The following is a 21,359-nucleotide window of genomic DNA, read 5'->3' as shown; positions in this document are numbered from 1 at the left end:
GAAGAAGTTGTTAATGCTAGACCTGAAAATATTTTAATCGTTCGAGTATATTTGCTGAGCTTCAGCAGACGTTCGTTTCAGAGGCTTAAGGGAGTTAACTTTCACGGGGAAACACCGGTGAAAGCGGTTGCTACTTAAAGTAGAGTACGAAAGCAGTGAACTGTGAAAAGAAACTTAAAGAGCTCAGAGTTGTCTCAGTTTTGGTGTAGAGGGAGAACAGTAGTGATCTATGTGACTGGACGCTTGAAACGGGGAGAACCTTACAGAATTGAGGAGTGGTCCCGCGGTCAGTTTATCCAGGGGGCAGTGCGTGTTGAGGTATGCCAGCTTCATGAAATGATTCCAGCCACTTAAATCTCCGTATCAGAGATCTTAGCATTCTCTGATGATATTAGCCCAATATGGATTTATTTAATAGTTGATTACAACTCAGCCAAACCAGGTTTCACTGTTTGGTTTTGTTTTTTTTCCAAGCCTAAACCAGTCCATAATCAGCATTTTATGAATACAATCTGGGTTGAGATTACTCGGTGTGCTTTTTTGTTTGTCTAAAGTGGTAGGTGCTCTAAGAGGGGAAGCATGCCTGCATTTAAGTACAGAAACGCTTAGGAGAAAAATACGGATTAATTTTAAATTATTCATAATGTAATAACTGAAAATTGGCTGCAGTATCTCACTGCTAGTCCAAGACTTTCTCAGCATTTTTTCCTCCAGTTTTTGCTTTTGGATACCACTGAGATGATGAATTTCTTCACGTCAGGAAAAAATTACAGAAGTCATGTGTTCAATAAAGGCACTATAAATGACCAGTACAGTAATGCTTGGGAGATTGATAGTTCAAATTGCGATTTTTTTTTTTTAACATGAAAAATTTTTTTTAAATGCCCAGGCAGTTTTGTAGTTGTCTTAAATTTGTTACTGTTCTCTTTTCCTGCTCTGAGGTGTTTGTGTGACAATTTAAATGGAGGATGTTTTTATCCTACTTAGCCCTGAAAATATAACTCTACTAGTGAGGCATCTAGAAACACGGCACTGAAATTTGTGCCAAATACGGTGTGGAATTGACTTGACTTGGCAGCGGTTTGGGGAGTGAGGGAAAGGTGGCAGGAGATGCCTCGTAAAAGATAACTTCTAGGTTTCTGTCGTTGGCAGCTGGGTAGGTTATACTACCATTTTCTGAAAAGTAGAATTCACGAAGGTGAGTGAGTTTGGAGATGATTATGACTCCTCTTTTGGGTGCATTGAGTTTGGTGCCTATAGGACATGAAGTGGAGCTGTCCAGTGTGAAGCTCAAGAGAATGCTCTGGACTGGAGGTAGACCAGGGAAGTCATTAGCTTATAGATGGTAATCAACAGCCAGTAAAGGACATAAATCATTCAGGGAAGGGAAGCTGGTCATCTTCAGAGTTGTTTTAGAGTGCTGTCTGTTCATTCTTCGTTCAGCTAATACACGCCATGGCCAGGACACACCTGCTGGAGTCCCTTTTTTTTTTTATTAATTCTTTCTGGGCTGAGCGTTACATCTGCAGATCTTGCCTGTCCTTCAAAGCCAGCTCCAATGTTTTGATCCTTTTTCCATAATCCTAAAAGAATTACCCTTTCATCAACTCACAGAACTTCAATTTTATCTTTCTTGAAGTATATTAATCTTCTTTGGAGTATATTTGAGTCTCCTAGACTCTACTCAGATCAGATCAGATCAGTCGCTCAGTCCTGTCTGACTCTTTGCGACCCCATGAATCGCAGCACGCCAGGCCTCCCTGTCCATCACCAACTCCCGGAGTTCACTCAGACTCACGTCCATCGAGTCAGTGATGCCATCCAGCCATCTCATCCTCTGTTGTCCCCTTCTCCTCCTGCCACCAATCCCTCCCAGCATCAGAATAAGTCAACTCATCGCATGAGGTGGCCAAAGTACTGGAGTTTCAGCTTTAGCATCATTCCTTCCAAAGAAATCCCAGGGCTGATCTCCTTTAGAATGGACTGGTAGGATCTCCTTGAAGTCCAAGGGACTCTCAAGAGTCTTCTCCAACACCACACTTCGAAAGCATCAATTCTTCGGCACTCAGCCTTCTTCACAGTCCAACTCTCACATCCATACATGACCACAGGAAAAACCATAGCCTTGACTAGACGAACCTTTGTTGACAAGGTAATGTCTCTGCTTTTGAATATGCTATCTAGGTTGGTCATAACTTTCCTTCCAAGGAGTAAGCGTCTTTTAATTTCATGGCTGCAGTCACCATCTGTAGTGATTTTGGAGCCCAGAAAAATAAAGTCTGACACTATTTCCCCGTCTATTTCCCATGAAGTGATGGGACTGGATGCCATGATCTTCGTTTTCTGAATGTTGAGCTTTAAGCCAACTTTTTCACTCTCCACTTTCACCTTCATCAAGAGGCTTTTTAGTTCCTCTTCACTTTCTGCCATAAGGGTGGTGTCATCTGCATATCTGAGGTTATTGGTATTTCTCCCAGCAATCTTGATTCCAGCTTGTGTTTCTTCCAGTCCAGCGTTTCTCATGATGTACTCTGCATATCAGTTAAATAAGCAGGGTGACAATATACAGCCTTGACGTACTCCTTTTCCTATTTGGAACCAGTCTGTTGTTCCATGTCCAGTTCTAACTGTTGCTTCCTGACCTGCATACAGATTTCTCAAGAGGCAGATCAGGTGGTCTGGTATTCCCATCTCTTGAAGAGTTTTCCACAGTTTATTGTGATCCACACAGTCAAAGGCTTTGGCATAGTCAATAAAGCAGAAATAGATGTTTTTCTGGAACTCTTGCTTTTTCCATGACCCAGTGGATGTTGACAATTTGATCTCTGGTTCCTCTGCCTTTTCTAAAACCAGCTTGAACATCTGGAAGTTCACGGTTCACATATTGCTGAAGCCTGGCTTGGAGAATTTTGAGCATTACTTTACTAGCGTGTGAGATGAGTGCAATTGTGCAATAGTTTGAGCATTCTTTGGCATTGCCTTCCTTTGGGATTGGAATGAAAACAGACCTTTTCCAGTCCTGTGGCCACTGCTGAGTTTTCCAAATTTACTGGCATATTGAGTGCAGCACTTTCACAGCATCATTTTTCAGGATTTGGAATAGCTCAACTGGAATTCTATCACCTCCACTAGCTTTGTTCGTAGTGATGCTTTCTAAGGCCCACTTGACTTCACATTCCAGGATGTCTGGCTCTAGGTCAGTGATCACACCATCGTGATTATCTGGGTCGTGAAGATCTTTTTTGTACAGTTCTTCTGTGTATTCTTGCCATCTCTTCTTAATATCTTCTGCTTCTGTTAGGTCCATACCATTTCTGTCCTTTATCGAGCCCATCTTTGCATGAAATTCTCTACTCAGAGAAGGCAGTGGCACCCCACTCCAGTACTCTTGGCTGAAAAATCCCAGGGACGGTGGAGCCTGGTGGGCTGCCGTCTATGGGGTTGCACAGAGTCGAACACGACTGAAGCAACTTAGCAGCAGCAGACTCGACTAGACATGGTCTCTTTTCAGGAAATATTCAATTTCCTTTTTTTTTTTTATATTATTTTTATTTATTTGGCTGCACATGATCTTAGTTGTAGCATGTGGGATCTAGTTCCCCAACCAGGGATCAAACCCAGGACCCCAGCATTGAGAACTCACCAGGGGAGTCCCTCAATTTCTTAACCATCTGTTGATGCCCCCTTAGTATCTAGTGCAGCTTAGCACAAAAAAGGCATTCAGGTGAATGAATGGAAGGCCTTCCAACAATATGTAATTAGTGTCCTCTTATTTGTCTGAGTTTATCTCAGTCAGAAAGTAAATGGGTTTTAGAAAATCCAGCTTAATGTTGTAAGTGTTAAAGTAAAAAACTCAGTCCAGACGAAACATTGCAAAACTTTTTTTCCCACGGATTTATGACCATTATTATGAATATCATTTATTGCACTACAAAGTAATGGCATCCCAGTTGATTGCCTTAAATGTTAACTTGCATAATTTTACCCTAGCTGTAGTAACTAACCTGGGTGCTCTGCCTTATTGTTCTTCTTTTTCTTTCTTCTGTCAGCTTACTAAATTACTGCTTTCCTTGGCTATCTCTTGAAATTCTTTTATCTCAATTTTAACTTGCTGTTTTCTGATGTACAGTAAACAGAATCCCTATAAATAGAATATGTCTAATCAAATTGTAGATTAACGAGCATCTTGGTGATTTTTCACAAATTGACTTCTGTAGCAATAATTGTAGCTGGATAAAAGTTTGTTTGCTTTCTGATTTTTTTTTTTTTAAACACCAGTTCCTCTGTGAGGTTGGCTGGGTAGATAAAATTTTAAAAATTTCAGTGATGATACTAACTTACCAAGTATTTTCACCTCTGTTGTATCATTTGCTTCTCTAAATCATACTTAGAAGAATAAGATACTAGGTTTCTACAGTTTTTTTTCCCCTACATGTTTATATAATACATCCTTTAAGCTTTTTGTTACTTAAGAAGTGTTAAATTAACTTCTAGAAAAGAGCCTCATTGTGGAAGGCAAGAGGGAAAAGAAGAAAGTAGAGAGGTTGACGATGCAAGTCTCTTCCTTACAAAGAGAGCCATTTACAATCGCACAAGGTAAGTTTATATTCCTTTCATTCTGTAGTGAAAATGCCTCAGTATACAAAATGATGGTTAGCAGTGTTTAGTTTTTAGTGTTTACTAAGTACTAATATATTACAGGTGTAATTTAATTTGTTCTATGAGAGCAGAAGTTATATGTAAACTAAGCTCTAAAAATAATTCTCATTAAATGTTCTAACACATAATGGGTGTTTACCATGGTATTTTTTTTCCTCTAGGAAAAGGGCAGAAACTTTGTGAAATTGAAAGGATACATTTCTTTTTGAGTAAGAAGAAAACAGATGAACTTAGAAATCTCCATAAACTGCTTTACAACAGACCAGGAACAGTAAGACCTTTTTTATACTTTTTACCTAGTAGTGTACTTATGTGTTAAAATACTTTACAACAGGAACATAATTTTAGTTCTGGAAAGGACTTCAGTTCTAGAACTAAATCAATTATGTCAATCTCCATTCCATAAAAGTGAGCCAACTGACAGACAGTTTAATGACATATCCTAGGACATGTAGCTAGATATAGCCATTAGTATTGTAACATCCAGAGCTCTTTATATTGTTGTTTTTAAGTGAAAGTTGCTCAGTTGTGTCCAACTCTTTTCGACCCCATGGACTATATATAGTCCATGGAATTCCCCAGGCCAGAAACTGGAATGGGTAGCCTTTCCCTTCTCCAGGGGATCTTCCCAGCACAGGGATCGAACCCAGGTCTCCTGCCTTGTGGGCAGATTCTTTACCAGCTGAGCCACAGGGGAAACCCAGGAATACTGGAGTGGGTAGCTTATCCCTCCCTTCTCCAGCGGATCTTCCCAACCCAGGAATCGAACTGGGGTCTCCAGCACTTCAGGTGGATTCTTTACCAACTGAGCTACCAGGGAACCCCATAGTTGTTTTTAAGCCAAACTAAAATTTCAGATTGTGAAATCCAAGTTTTGATTTAGTGATCTTTAACTGTGTTAGAAGAAATTTATTTTTTGAATGATTTATAGCCATTCAGAATAAACGATACAGAATATTGTGTTTCATTTTTTGAGGAAATATCTGATAAATCAGGGGATAATTTTTGCTGACAGTTTGTTAAAATAAATCAGTGTTTCATTTACTGATCATAATACTGTACACACAACTTCAGTATTCCATACACCTGAGGACACTTCGCTTTGGGCTGTGCATGGGCAAAGTAAAGCTTGACATTGTTAGACTCTCTGAAGTGTGGTAAAGCTTTGTTTTCATATGTGTTACTTCATTCAACCCTGACAATAGTCTGATCTACACAAGTCCCATTACTGCTAAATGGTATTGACTTTTGGAGGGACTCTGTTCTTTACTTTTTAAAGAATAAATCCCTGACTTTCTTGAATGAAAAATTAATATTACTGGTAACTTGTATTACTTAGGGAATTTTTTTTTTTCAGTTATTTATTTATTTTGGCTGCACTGCCTGGCTTGTGGAATATTTATTCCCCAACCAGAGAATGAACCTGGGCCTTGACAGTGAGAGCGGGAAGCCGGAACCACTGAACTGCCAGGGAATGAGAGTGTCTTTTAAGTAGTAACTTTCCACATCCCTGGGTGCTATCAGATAACATTTTGTTTGTAAACATTTTATAATGTTAATATTTTAGTAACAAATGCACTTTTCCATTGTGAATTTTAAAATGTGGAATAAACCAGTATTGTAACATGGAGACTGATGTGAAAAGAAAAATGTTGGCTTTGAAATTTTTCTTGTTTACATTACTGGGTAATAAGTAGCATTAATAATAGGAGAAACATTTTCAGGTGTCCTCATTAAAGAAGAATGTGGGTCAGTTCAGTGGCTTTCCATTTGAAAAAGGAAGTATCCAATATAAAAAGAAGGAAGAAATGTTGAAAAAGTAAGTTATCTTTATAAATAATCACGTTTAGATTAATGTGCTTCAGCTTTTTTTTTTAACATTTAAGTATAACTGCCCTTACATTTTCAGTAGACTGCTGATTCTTTGCTTTAAATTCCAAGACCATGTCATATAAACTATTAACTTGCTTTCTGAAAAATAGTGGCTATCAAAATTATTGAAAGCTCAAAGACATTTCTGTTCCTTAGAAGAATAAGGTAAATCATTCACCCCCCCCCAAATCCAGAAGGTCCAAAGGGAATGTAAATGTAGTAAAAACTCTTCCACTCCTATTCTGTGTCAGCCACTCCATTCCCTCACTTATAAGTGCCATTTAAACTGTTTTGAAGATAATCAAGTTAATAGAAATAATTTCCACCCTAATGCAGACAAGATGATATATTCTTTAAACAATTTTTTTAATGAGATGATACATTCTTAAAAGTTTTTTATTAAGTCCCCTGTAGTTTAAAACTTGAGTATTAAACATGATTACCTGTTACTTTCTTTGAGACATTGTCAGTAGGAATACTCAGGGGAAAATGTAGTATTTAATCACCAGCCAGAAGAATTAACAAGTTTGTGAATTTTAAGTAATGAAATATTTTACATTATTTTCTAGTGAATGAAGTAAGTTTTTTCTTATACCACCATTAAAACTTATATGGTACATGATGTTTTCTGTTTATAATAGTACCTGGCTATATTTTGTGCATGCACCAGTCAAGATTATTGGGAGTACTTCTGAGATTCAGAGAAACACTGACTGCTTTCTTAATGTTTGTGGCTGAGCCAGTTGGGTTAGCTCTTATCTTTATATTGTGGAGAATGTTTATAAATTTTCCTATGTAATCACATTGGCTTTTTCCATTTTCTTTTTCAGATTTAGAAATGCCATGTTAAAGAGCATCTGCGAGGTTCTTGACTTGGAGAGATCGGGTGTAAATAGTGAACTGGTGAAAAGGATCTTGAATTTTTTAATGCATCCAAAGCCTTCTGGCAAAGTGAGGATCAATTTTTACTATTTCAGTAACAAATCAATTCTTTTTAGCCTATCCTTTCTCTCTTTTTTTTTAATGAACATTTTAATAGTTAGCAGCATTGCCGTCAATATTCAGTAATATCGTCTGCATTCAAAGAATTTGCCTTTGGTTGACATACCCGCAACAATTTTGATAGAGAAAACAGAGAAGGCATACAGATGTGTTCTCCCTTATCAAGCATAAAGGATTTAAGATTAAGAAAGATAGATAATTGTTATCTAAATGTCAAATGGGACAGAAATACAAAGAATCCAGAGTTATGCATCTAGAAGATACTTGAACAGAAGTAGGGCTGAGGAGGAAGTATTGGGCTGGTGAGGGAGGGTGTACAGCCTGTAATCAGATCCAGAAAGACAAGGTGGTGTGCTAGAGCCAGAGATTTACTAGATACTGGAGTAAGGTTATGAAAAAGGGGTGGAAAAAAGCTGGCCTTTTGAAGTTTCTTGGGTTGGATTTCCAGAAACATCAAGAGAGCCCAGGAGCTGGACAGGGGAGTGAAATGGTCTTATGGTTTTTGCCATTCTTCTAAAATCTGGATTCAGTTCAGTCACTCAGTTGTGTCCAACTCTTTGTGACCCCATGAACTGCTCCCTGCCAGGCCTCCCTGTCCATCACCAACTCCCGGAGTTGACCCAAACTCATGTACATTGAGTCGGTGATGCCACCCAACCATCTCATCCTCTATCGTCCCCTTCTCCCGCCTTCAATCTTTCCCAGGATCAGGGTCTTTTCAAATGAGTCAGCTCTTCATATCAGGTGGCGAAAGTATTGGAGTTTCAGCTTCAAATCTGGATTAGATTTGCCCAAATTAAACACAGTAGCAAAGGACATCACTGAATTGAAGTGGTAATTATCTGAACTTGCCTTTTCAGCTTAAGTCTTTTAGCAGTTATTTTCATATTTTCTCATCTTAATAGGAAAGAATTGAGAAGAGATCTAGAAGGCCTAGGAGCTCAGAGTCCATTAGTGAGGAGAGAAGGGCATTAAGATTAGAAAACTGGGAAATAGCTCTGGGACTTTTATTTTTGCCTGCTCTTGGTCCTGTTGACTATTAGCTGGACAGTGACGCCTAAGGATATTTTTATCATGTAGCTACAAATTGAAGAGGTGATGGGGATGGAATTCTCATTGGTTTATCTATAAGATGAGTTTGAACAGTTTCCCCAGAAGCAGTTACTAAGTTGTCTGAATTATGAGGGATGTGTTTAATTAAACTTTTCCTCAGTGGTTTTCAAATGTGTTTAGCTTCAAGACCCTATCACTTTCTTAAAGTTAATGAGGACCTCTAGAGCTTTTGTTTATGTGAGTTATTTTGATATTTGGTAGTGGTGACTTAGTCCCTAAATCCTATCTCTTTGTGACCCCATGGATGATAGCCCACCAGGCTCCTCTGTCCATGGGATTTCCCAGGCAAGAATACTGGAATGAGTTGCCATTTCCTTCTCCAGGGGATCTTCCTACCCAAGGGACTGAACTCAGGTCTCCTGAATTGGAGACAGATTCTTCTTACAGACTGAGCCACCAGGGATGCCCATTTTGATATATCAATTCAGTTCAGTCCCGTCCGACTCTTTGCGACCCCATGAATTGCAGCACACCAGGCCTCCCTGTCCATCACCATCTCCCGGAGTTCACTCAGACTCATGTCCATCAGGTCGGTGATGCCATCCAGCCATCTCATCCTCTGTCATCCCCTTCTCCTCCTGCCCCCAATCCCTCCCAGCATCAGTCTTTTCCAATGAGTCAGCTCTTCGCATGAGCTGGCCAAAGTACTGGAGTTTCAGCTTTAGCATCATTCCTTCCAAAGAACACCCAGGACTGATCTCCTTTAGGATGGCCTGGTTGGATCTCCTTGCAGTCCAAGGGACTCTCCAGAGTCTTCTCCAACACCACACTTCAAAAGCATCAATTCTTTGGTGCTCAGGTTTCTTCACAGTCCAACTCTCACATCCATACATGACCACTGGAAAAACCGTAGCCTTGACTGGACGGACCTTTGTTGGCAAAGTAATGTCTCTGCTTTTGAATATGCTATCTAGGTTGGTCATAACTTTCCTTCCAAGGAGTAAGTGTCTTTTAATTTCATGGCTGCAGTCACCATCTGCAGTGATTTTGGAGCCCCAAAAAATAGTCTGACACTGTTTCCCCATCTATTTCCCATGAAGTGATAGGACCAGATGCCATGATCTTCATTTTCTGAATGTTGAGCTTTAAGCCAACTTTTTCACTCTCCTCTTTCAGTTTCATCAAGAGGCTCTTCAGTTTCTCTTTACTTTCTGCCATAAGGGTGGTGTCATCTGCATATCTGAGGTTATTGATATTTCTCCCGGCAATCTTGATTCCAGCTTGTGCTTCTTCCAGTCCAGCGTTTCTCATGACGTACTTTGCATATCAGTTAAATAAGCAGGGTGACAATATACAGCCTTGACGTACTCCTTTTCCTATTTAGAACCAGTCTGTTGTTCCATGTCCAGTTCTAACTGTTGCTTCCTGACCTGCATATAGGTTTCTCAAGAGGCAGATCAGGTGGTCTGGTATTCCCATCTCTTGAAGAATTGTCCACAGTTTATTGTAATCCACACAGTCAAAGGCTTTGGCATAGTCAATAAAGCAGAAATAGATGTTTTTCTGGAACTCTCTTACTTTTTCAATGACCCAGCAGATGTTGGCAATTTGATCTCTGGTTCCTCTGCCTTTTCTAAAACCAGCTTGAACATCTGGAAGTTCATGGTTCACATATTGCTGAAGCCTGGCTTGAAGAATTTTGAGCATTACTTAATAGCGTGTGAGATGAGTGCAGTTGTGCGGTAGTTTGAGCATTCTTTGTCTTTGCCTTTCTTTGGGATTGGAATGAAAACTGACCTTTTCCAGTCCTGTGGCCACTGCTGAGTTTTCCAAATTTGCTGGCATATTGAGTGCAGCACTTTCACAGCATCATCTTTCAGGATTTGGAATAGCTCAACTGGAATTCCATCACCTCCACTAGCTTTGTTCATAGTGATGCTTTCTAAGGCCCACTTGACTTCACATTCCAGGATGTCTGGCTCTAGGTCAGTGATCACACCATCGTGATTATCTTGGTCGTGAAAATCTTTTTTGTATAGTTCTGTGATTTTGATATATACTGTCATAAATTTTTCAGTTTTTTTTTATTTAGAATATGCTACAGTACAGTATTTTGATATATACTGTATTCTAAATTAAAACTGAAAAGTTCTAAAATAGCAACAGACCCACTGCATGTTAACAAAAGTAATATTTTGTCTGAAAAATAGCTATACTTTCCAAAATTTTAATGAGAAGAATGACATTCTGTTTTTGCAGATCTGTTTGTGTCTTGATTTAAGACAGATCTATTCTCATTTGCTTCTGCATTTCCTTCTGTTGCAATAATGTATTGTTTTGCTTGAAGTATAAGAAAAAAAATCCAACTTCACACAGCTATGTAGTTAGAAAAAGGGGGGATATTTAAAAAGCCTTTCAGGTAATTTTGGATAGTCGCCTTTGATACAGCACTAAACCTCCACAGTTTGGTGGGGGGTGGGGGGGGCAGAGTCTTAAAGGTTAGTTGTAATGTAGTATCTAAAACCATGTTAATAAACTTGGATTTTTTACCTGTGTGTGATTTTGTAATAGGTACCCTCCATTTGGAAACTACTGATTCCCTGAATTACGCATCTTCCAAATGCTAGCACATTTCACTGTCAAAAAACCACATTCATTAACATAACTATTATCAGGGGGGAAAAAATCTTCAAGTACTTGGGAGGCTGTCAGGCCCATGATAGTGGAGGTAAACTTTCCAAAATTTAATTTTCACTTGAAACTTTGAAATTCATCATTGGAAACAAGTGCTGTCAGTTGGTGTTTTTGTTTTTTGAGGTGACAGACTCACATTCATTTTTGACTATGTCTATCAAATACTAAGTCTGAATAGGCATCATTTTTCAATTATCCTTTAAAAAATGATGTTCCAAGGAAAAAAGGAGCTAACTTTGCAAGGCCATGGACTGTAGCAGTCCACCAGGCTCCTCTGTCCATGGTATTTCCCAGGCACTTTCACTGCTCAGTTGCACAAATGCTTTTCGTCAAGAAAATCCGTGAACTTCCTTATGCAGCGGGAGTACTGTGTGTGAGCCTCCCATTTTGTTGTACAGATGTTGTGAAGATGTGCTCAGAGGTTGAGAGTCAACATCAAGGACTAGTGTGTGGTTGGTTATGAGGTGGTGAGGAGTAAAATGACTACAAACCCAAGTTCCTGCCTCAGTCTCGATAAGGTATCAGTAGGTTTGCCTACCTTCGTTTCTTGAGCAGTCACTACAAATGTCAGGGCAGTGAAAAGAGCAAATAAATACTCTTCTTGGTATTACTGTCAAAATAGTTCCGACCTTTAGGGCTTTTGGGAAGGTCTCAGGAAACTCTCAGGGTCTGTGAACCATACTTTGAGAACCATTGTTTGATCTTTTTTTTAATGACATCTTATTATATCCATTTTTCATATCTGATTTTGTGATGATTACTCCTTAATCTAATGGTATCAATCTCAGGCTATTTTCTATGCTACCATATGCTTTCATCATTTAAGGAAAACACTATAAAGTCATTAGTATTCATCTTCTAGAATAGTCTTAAACGTGCTTAAAAGTGTTGGTTTAACACTGTTTTACTTTCCTTTTGTACTTCTACCTTGTTTGTTAAATTTTGTTCCTCAAAGGGGATGATGCTCTTGCCACTGGTTTCCGATGAATATATTCAACTATTTTTAGAACCAATATAGAAAAGTTCTAAGGCACTTACATATTATTACTTTTTAAAAATGAAGATCTCTTCATTTATTTTTAGAAGTTGAATTTTCTTGATTGGGTTCTTGAATGATGAAACATCCTTTCATTTTCTCGTGTAGATTTATCCAGCACCCCCCTCCCCATTCCAGTCCTCATCTTAACTGATTTCACATACAGATTATTTTCTTAACACCTGCATCTGGTTCCTGAGCTGACATAGGGAGATCACTTTTTTCAAATATATTCATATCTTGGATTTCATTTAATTAGTAGTGAGTTTAGACAGAGTTAGCTTTTCTCCAAACACATATCAAAGAATTCATTAAAATGGATTGGTTCCTGCTAATAGATGGTAATGGCAATAGTTCACATAATGGAATTATCTATATATGTTTATTCTAGGAGATTTATGGAGAACCTCTCTGAGAAATATCTTTGTCCACTACCTTAGTTTCTGGAGGCACCTAGATTGACTGTTTCCCAGTCTGCCTTTAGAAGGGTAGGTTGGGCAAGCTGGAGGCTGTCCCGTGGGTTGTAGATAGCCTGAAAGTGCCACATGACACAAAACAGCCACTTGTAAATTTTGGTGTGGGTAACAGTGACTCTGAAGCCTGGGAGGTTCTGGAAGGGAAGGGAGCTGTGGTTCTGTTGTATTCGTGAGAGATACTACTGAAAGTTACTGAGAACGTGTACACAATGTTATGGAATTCTCCTTAATGTTTCTACTTATTGTAGAAAATAACAGGCAAAAACAAAGACAAAAGATAATCCATAATTTTAATTCCTTAGTGTATATCTGGAGAGGGCAATGGCACCCCACTCCAGTACTCTTGCCTGGAGAGTCCCATGGACGGAGGAGCCTGGTGGGCTGCAGTCCGTGGGGTCCCAAAGAGTTGGACACGACTGAACGACTTCACTTTCACTTTTCACTTTCACGCATTGGAGAAGGAAATGGCAACCCACTCCAGTGTTCTTGCCTGGAGAATCCCAGGGACGGCGGAGCCTGGTGGGCTGCCGTCTATGGGGTTGCACAGAGTCAGACACGACTGAAGCGACTTAGCAGCAGCAGTGTATATCTTTTCAGAATCTTTATGCAAAGTTACTTTATGGTTTTCAATTTATGAAGTTACCAATTACTCCCCTAAGAAAGCATTTAAAAATTAAATTTGTTGGTTAATATAATCAAATCATTTTCCTTATGTGATCTCTGCTTTTTAAATATGCAAGGTTTAATTGAATATCAAAGTAATGGCAGTGGCACTTACTTTGTAGTTCCTAATTAGTTTCATAATTAACATACTCAACACTTAACTGCGTGTTTAAAATCATAAGTGAGAATATAATCCTGGCATTACTGAAAGTAGAACCCCTAGGTAATATGAATGTAAACTATATGGTTCATAAAATCAGGACGTGTAAAGTGAGGTTTTATTTCCTTTATGGATGATGTCTCTCAGTCTGTTGATTGAAGGGTCCCCTAAAGCAGGAAGACAGGGACAGTTTTAATGTTGATAGGGATGAAATAAATTATGAGTCTGACTGAAAATATTGTCCTGGTGAAGTGTAAATAGACGTCTTAAATGTCACACAGTTCTCAGTGTGCACTCAGACTACTAGTCCTGTATCAGTATGTGAAGAGTCTCTTGCCTAGGTGTTCAGAGTAATGAAAAGCTATTGGTAATGCAGGCACAAAGGTTAACATGACACGTGAAGTTAGAGGTGTATTACTCTGTGAAGCTGCTAAACTTGTGTCAGGAAAGAAGCGTGATTTAAGAAGCCGTTGAGTTGAGAAGTAGTTATGAGAAACAGGTGATTGACTTGAAACTGTAGTATCTCATTGGTATTCTTTATAAGACCTCATTGGTATTCTTTATTTTACGCAGCCATTGCCAAAATCTAAAAAAAGTTCTAGCAAAGGCAACAAAAAGGAACGGAACAGTTCTGGGATGGCCAGGAAAGCTAAGCGAACCAAATGTCCTGAAATCCTGTCAGATGAATCTAGCAGTGATGAAGAGGAAAAGAAAAACAAAGAAGAGTCCTCAGAGGATGAAGATAAAGAGAGTGAAGAGGAGGTAAAACATTGGCGCTTTTTCCTCATTTCTTTTCATGCGGAGAGTTAAATATTCATCTGTATAATAGATTGGTCAGAAAACATATATACCATGTTGGGGGGTTTTAATTCCAAAGACACAGATATGATGAAGTGTAAGCCCTTTCTTTTTCTTAAGGAGCTTTTAGTTTTATTACCGGAGTGTAAGAGTTGGAAGAGTGAGGTTGGTGTGGACTGGATTTGAGCTGGACCTTGGAGACTAGAGTACATAAATGAAGGCGGGACGGGGGTGTGTGTGACAGGACCATAAAGGAGATCTTAGGGGAATTTTTTCATAGTATATCAGTATTTTTTGATTGACTTGTGCTATTTTATTCTGTTTTATGCAAAAAAGCAAGGAATTTAAGGACCACCATTTTATCTCACTTTGGGATTGCTTAATGAGACTGGCAGCATTTGAAGTTTATTTTGTTGGTGGGCAAGTTTTGTATCACTTCGGAATGCCTGCCATTTTCTTTTACTTGGAGTATTTTTTAAATGTTGGGACATTCATGGTGGCTCAGTGGTAAAGAATACTCCTGCCAATGCAGGAGATACAGGTTCAATCCCTGGGTCGGGAAAATCCCTTGGAGAAGGAAATAGCAACCCACTCCAGGATTCTTGCCTGGGAAATACCATGGACAGAGGAGCCTGGCAGGCTACAACAGTCCTTGGGGTTACAAAATAGACATACGACTTAGCAACTTAACAACAATGAAATGTTGAGAATATTTAGTTTCCAGAGGGTTCGAAGGAGAGTTGCTGAACCATTTAAGGAGTTAGCTTACCCTCTTCTTGATACGTACCTTTGGCCAAGTAGATGAGGATGAGTGGGTACAAGGAATGATTTCCTGTTGTTAATAGTGGTTTGCTGACTGTTTTCATGTTTTAGTGCTCCCTTTTATGATCAGAACTTGCTTGGGTAATCTCCCTTGTTTTACTTAGGGACTTGGTTAACATGGCTTGACCTGGGTGGAGATGATTTTTCCGTGTGGAGGGAGGGCTGCCTTGTGCATTGTAGAGTTTGCCTACTAGAGGCTAGTAAGCACACCCCTGCCCCCAACCTTTAGTTAAAACCCAAAGTGTTTTTAGACATTGCCAAGTGTCCCCTGGGGACAAAATCACCTTCAGTTGATGACTATTTTATTAGAATAAAGATGTGGTAAACTATGTTTTTAAAGGTTTGTGCTTTGTGTTTGTCTTTGGGTATTTAAAAATCTGTGCGTGTTTTAATGTCAGAGTCTATAAAGACTTGTGTAAAGCTAACTATGAAACACTTCCTAGTTTTAAAAAGAATACTACAGATCCAGCAGGTGTTTCATAAATAGTATCTTAATATATATTTTTGGTGTGAAGGAAGATGAATAATCTGAGCACTGAGGTTTTTATGGAATAGATTTTAAGGAAGTGGGAGGAAAACATGTTTGTTTACATGTGAATATGTAATAGTAGCAATTCTGCAATAGATTTCCTCATTCAACACATTTTTGGTTATCTACTATGTGTATTCATTAAACTTTGCAAAACCTTTTCAAAGGCAGATTTAAAGCATGAAAAGTTGTCTTAGAATATAGACATTTAATTTTTTCTTAGAGATACTATGGTTAGGAGCATGACCTTTGGAAAGTGAGTTCAAATCCCAGCTGTGTTCTGGTCATCACTGTTTGGCTTTGGGCAAGTTACTTACAAACTCTGTATCTGAATTTCCCATCGGTATAACGGGGATAATAGTAGTAGTGTCTTCCCAGGGTTGTGTTAGCGCGTAGAGCAGTGCATGGCACAGTATTAAGTAAATATTAGCTGCTATTACTGTTAGTATTAGGATGACATTTTATCATATGTAAGATTTCTAAATCCAGTCTTCTGTCATTACTAAGGTGTAACTTGAAAAGTGAGGATATTTTACACTCGTTTTTTTCCTTGCTTTCCAGATTATTGTCCCTTTGTTCTGAGTAGAGTTAGTTGCTGTCAGTGAATGCAGATAACTCCTGATTTGTGACTATGTTGGTTGTTGTATAAGGATCACACGTGGAACTGTCCCACTACAAATCAGAGCTTTTCTTTCTACAGTGCCGTAAATGAGGATCTTGTTAGAAATCCAGGTCAAATGATGAAAATCCATGAAGGAAAAAAATGCTTTTCAGACATTCATAATTAGGTTGGTGCAAAAGTAATTGCGGTTTTACATTGTTGAACTTTGCCATTTGATATTGGAGTATTTTTTGGGGGGAATACATTCTTAAATGTGGTTATATTATTCATTTTAATATGCATTTCTCACCTTTTTTTGCTAATGACTTACTACTTGCTGTTTATATTTATTTTAGACTATAGAAATGATTGTTAGACATAAAGCAAATTTGAGCAATTTTTTTATTCAAGTTCAAAATGGGTTGTAAAGCAGCAGAGACAACTCACAACATCAGCAACACGTTTGGGCCAGGAACTGCCTATGAAAGTACAGTGCAGTGGTGGTTCAAGAAGTTTTGCAAAGGAGAGCAGAACCTTGAAGATGAGGAGCATCATGGCCGATCATCAGAAGTTGACAGTGACCAGCTGAAAGCCCTCATCAAAACTGATGCTCTTAAAACTACACGAGAAGTTGCTGCAGAGCTCGTCGACCATGCTGTGGTCATGAGGCATTTGAAGCAAATTGGAAAGGTGGAAAAATTGATAAGTGGGTGCCTTGTGATCTGACCGAAAATGAGAAAGTTTTTCTTTTAAAGTGCTGTCCTGTCTTACTCTACATAACAATAATGAACCGTTTCTCGATTGGATTGTGATGTGCAACAAACAGTTGATTTTATACAACAACTGGTGAAGACCAGCTCAGTGGCTGGACCGAAAAGAAGCTCCAAAGCACTTCCCAAAGCCACACTTGCACCAAAAAAAGGTCATGGTCATTGTTTGGTGGTCCCATTTCAGTCACTACAGCTTTCTGAATCCTGGCGAAATCGTATCCGAGAAGTGTGCTCAGCAAATCAATGAGATGCACCAAAAACTGCAACACCTGCAGCCAGCAGTGGTCAACAGAAAGGGCCCGATTCTCTTCCACGCCAACACGCAACTGCATGTCACACTTGACTGACACTTCAAAAGTTGAAAGAATTGGACTACAAAGTTTTGCCTCATCCACCATATTCACCTGACCTCTTGCCGACTGACTACAACTTCTTCAAGCATCTCGACAACTTTTTGCAGGGAAGACTTCCACAACCAGCAGGAGACAGAAAGTGCTTTCCAGGAACTTGTCGAATCCCACAGCATGGGTTTTTTCACGCTATGAGAATAAAGAAACTTATTTCTCGTTGGCAAAAATGTGTTGATTGTAATGGTTCCTAGTTTGATTAATAAAGATGTGTTTGAGCCTAGTTATAATGATTTAAAATTCATGGTCTGAAACCGCGGTTACTTTTCAACCAACCTAATACACAGTCACACAATATAAAAGCTGTATCATCATGCTGTATGGTTTTTCTGCTTGGGCTGGTATTGACAGACTTCATAAAATATACTAGTAAAATCTGGACTGAGAAATCTTTGTTTTTTCTGTTAAATCACCCTCTCGCAAACAGTTATTTTTCATTTAAAGACTTTCACATTTAGGGCCATTCTCACAAACTTTATTGCTGATTCCGTTACTGTGAAAGGCTCCAGTTGCCTTTGAAAGGTAAGTGCTGGCAGGAGGGATAGAATTTCTATGGTAACTTTGTTTTCCCTTTTTCTTCTATTTTTTGAAGACTCAGTTAAGTGGCAGCCTCATTAGGGACTTCATAAATGGAGATATTTTTGTTCAGTACTATGAAAAGACCTCTTATTTCTAAGAGGCCATACAGAAGAGTTGCTGATTGATGGGAAAATTTGAGGATTGCATATAGATAGAAATTTCTTTGCAGATTATTTTTCTGTGGAATATTACTTTGTTAATATTTTTTATTTTTATTTCCTGAAATGAATTTTTCCTTCATAGATAAAACTTTTCCCTGTTAAGATTAACTTCTTGTTCTATTTTAGATTCTTGGAATAAATAAATGAACTTTTTCCTTCTTTCCTCTGTAAATTGAGAGCTTTGGATCATATAATTAATATATTGCTGAAGTCAGAATATTTGAAGTCAGAAGTCTTAAGCAGACATCCAGTTCCAGTTATAGTGTTCACTAGCCAATTAAGTGAGGCTGAGTATTATTCACCCAGTCCTTTTGATATTTAGCTGTGTGAAAGAGCAGGATGCTTAATTTATAAGTAAGTTTATTATTTTTAAAATACAGGATTAAACTAATTGAAAACTGTACTTAAAGAATTGGCAGGTTTTTTTGTTTTTTAGTCTTTTATATGAAGTATGTCACATTTAGCATGTTAGCCAGCAATTGCTGAGATACTTTGTTTGAGGTTCTCTGTACTGTACCTCTGTTTCTGTGATACATAGTGAGGGGTTCACAACCATTTTTCAATCTCTTTTACTTTAGAATTAATTCAAACAAGAAGGTGCTCTTTCTGAGAGTGACTGGGTAATAATTTCTTTGTAAAAGAGCTGTTGTAAATTACCTCTCTATCATCTTGGCTCTTGGACATTTGCTTATCACTCAGGGTGGTAGAAGGAAAGCATTTTGGAACCAGGCAGAAACTGGTATGTGAGGTTTTCTTTACAAAGAGAGAATAGAGGTTTAATTACTTATTATGAAAATCAATTGATTCCCATATTGGAATAGATTTTTAGAGAAGATTGCTGAGATTAAACCCCACTCAGGCGTGCCTTTCACTACGTGTCACCTTAAGCACAGAAAACTCACTGAAGAGAACAAAGAAAGGAGAAGCAGTGCTTTCCACGTTAGTGAAGACAACTCTAATAATACTTTAGACCCTTAAGAGCTAGCTTAGTGCTTCTTCAGTTTTTGTTTCCTAGTGTTTTTATAAACACTCTTTTATGTCTAGGAAAGTATAAAACTAATTCTGAATATTTACTTTGTGAGTATTGAATTTATCTGAAAATTCTCAAATACATCAGGAATATCTTCAGCTCTGTACTTAAAACCGCTGCTACTAATGTCCGAAACGGGAGTTACTTTTTCTTTCAGGACAAGGAATCCACAAACAGGCAATTCTGGGCCAGGACAGCGGCTCAAGAAAAGTATTAAGAATTTAGGGACTGTCTCTTCCTGAGCCCCCATCTTGATGTGTGCCATTTAACCTCATGATCTCAGGAAGATTATTTTACCTTTAAAATAATCCCTTTTACCTTTAGGCATTGTGTCCCGGTGCCAGATAGAGAAGGGTAAAAAGTTTTCTTTTGGTGTTTTCTCCCCTGGCAAGGATACTTTTCACCAGAGATATCCATGTGCATTGCATGGGCCAGAGCATTATTACCTGGCCACCGCTGGCTGTAGGGGAAGCTTGAAAGACCCAGGTGTTAGCTCTCCTGCGTCTGTCGGAGGAAGACAGATAAAAAGTGGGATGTTGAGTGAGCCATCATGCGGTGTTTACTCAGTCACAGAATTTTGCAGTTTTGGAACATTTGGACCATATGAGGAATTATTTGGTAGTGGTGGGAGGGTGAATGTGAAAGCTTTGTTAGCCCTTAATTATGTCTTAAAAAATAATCTCCCCACCCCACCCCCATATGATCAAAGGAATTACAGAATATATAAACTATTGGAACCTTTTGTTGGAAGGCAAAAGTGAATAATTACCGTAATAAAATCTATTTAGAGTTAAACTTGCTTTCCTCGTCTCTTGTGGGTTAGAGCAAGGCTTGCACATTCTTTACTCTTGGCGTTCTCGAGTTTTCTCAGCCAAGTTGTTAAAAGGATAGTGTATTAGAAGCTAATACTTATTTTGTTCATCTGTTCACCCAGTACAACCTTTCTGCTGTGAGGACAGGATTCTGGCTCTGTGTGACAGGCGTCTTTTTTGGAGACCCTCCTTCAATAGCCCTGCTCCCTATAAAAGATAGGTAAGCCTTCTCCCAAGGGTTTTTTTTTGCCTCCCTTCAAAAAGTGCTTGTGTCATTCCCCTGCTTCTGTACCTTCATGGTTATCAGACACGTGGAAAATCTTCAAATTTTTAAAATTTCTATTATTACTGTACATTGTAAAAAGTTTAGATTACAGTACATTGTACTGTCTGAAATTACCGGCAGCAGTTAGTTGGTTTCCCTCTTATCTGTTTCCCTTTAGCGCATCAAAAACACCTATAATACTGATGGTTCTGATTGAACCACTCACAGCATCTTCAGAAATGGCAAGCCAGAATCTAGAAATAAATCCCAACTTGGAAACTAGCTTTTTCTTTATTCTTTTTTTTTTTCTTTTCATTTTTCACCTAATTTTTTTCCATACATTTTGCTGAAAGACTCAAAATCTTACATCCTGTTAAATGCAACTGTCATGAGTACTTCCAACATTTTTCCTGTATAATGCTACGTAATGTGTTTATTGTAATTACTAAAATATTCAAAATACTTTTTAAAAGACTTAAAATAGGAGGCCAGATCTTAGTTTTTAATGTAATCACTTTTCGGTTGCTCAGTTCAATAAATTGAGAGTGTGCTATGTGCTGTTGGGGTTACAGAAGATATTTTCTACCCAAATATCATTTGCCTGATACTTGGTACAGGATTTTAAAAGAAAGAGCATCTCTGTGTTGAGGGAAAGCTTTGGGAAGAGGTTGGAAGAAAACCAGTTGTAATTGACTTTGTGGATAGAAAGGAAAGTTGGCCATGTGACCAAAGATGGGGCACAGAAAGGTACTCCACACTTGCCTGTGGTTAGGTGGTTTGTCCAGAAGTAAAGCAGCTACAGATGAAGCTAGAGCAGTATACACTGAAGCCAGACTACAGAGAACCCACGTGGTTGGGCCTTGTTGTGTGAGTAATACAACCTCTGGGGACAGATTCAGCATTCTCATTCCTTCAAAATGATTGCTTATTCTACCCGAGCATTTAGCTAAGTGGAGAAAAAGAGACATAG

The 21,359-nt window shown here is 38.6% G+C and overlaps 1 protein-coding gene across 7 annotated transcripts in view; it reads left to right on the top strand.

Moving 5' to 3' along the window:
- Nucleotides 1-21,359, top strand: part of DEK (DEK proto-oncogene) — a 34,441-nt gene that overhangs the window by 1,166 nt on the left and 11,916 nt on the right. For 4 of the 7 annotated variants that reach the window (XR_008711374.1, XM_055570735.1, XM_055570736.1 and 1 more), the window contains exons 3-7: nt 4,495-4,596; nt 4,821-4,930; nt 6,384-6,478; nt 7,362-7,482; nt 14,189-14,377. Coding sequence is in view for 6 of the 7 variants with exons in the window: in XM_055570735.1 (XP_055426710.1) it covers nt 4,495-4,596; nt 4,821-4,930; nt 6,384-6,478; nt 7,362-7,482; nt 14,189-14,377 (617 nt within the window). In the remaining variant the exon portion in view is untranslated. Of the gene's footprint in view, nt 1-4,494; nt 4,597-4,820; nt 4,931-6,383; nt 6,479-7,361; nt 7,483-14,188; nt 14,378-16,776; nt 17,766-20,246; nt 20,345-21,359 lie in introns of those variants that run through there. The other 3 variants (XM_055570740.1, XM_055570741.1, XM_055570738.1) reach the window with 2 other exon arrangements.

Source organism: Bubalus kerabau, chromosome 3 (genome assembly GCF_029407905.1).
Source record: "Bubalus kerabau isolate K-KA32 ecotype Philippines breed swamp buffalo chromosome 3, PCC_UOA_SB_1v2, whole genome shotgun sequence".
NCBI classification, from domain to species: Eukaryota; Metazoa; Chordata; class Mammalia; order Artiodactyla; family Bovidae; genus Bubalus; species Bubalus kerabau.
Note: the sequence above shows the minus strand (reverse complement) of the source record. Positions and strands in the feature narration are given on the sequence as shown.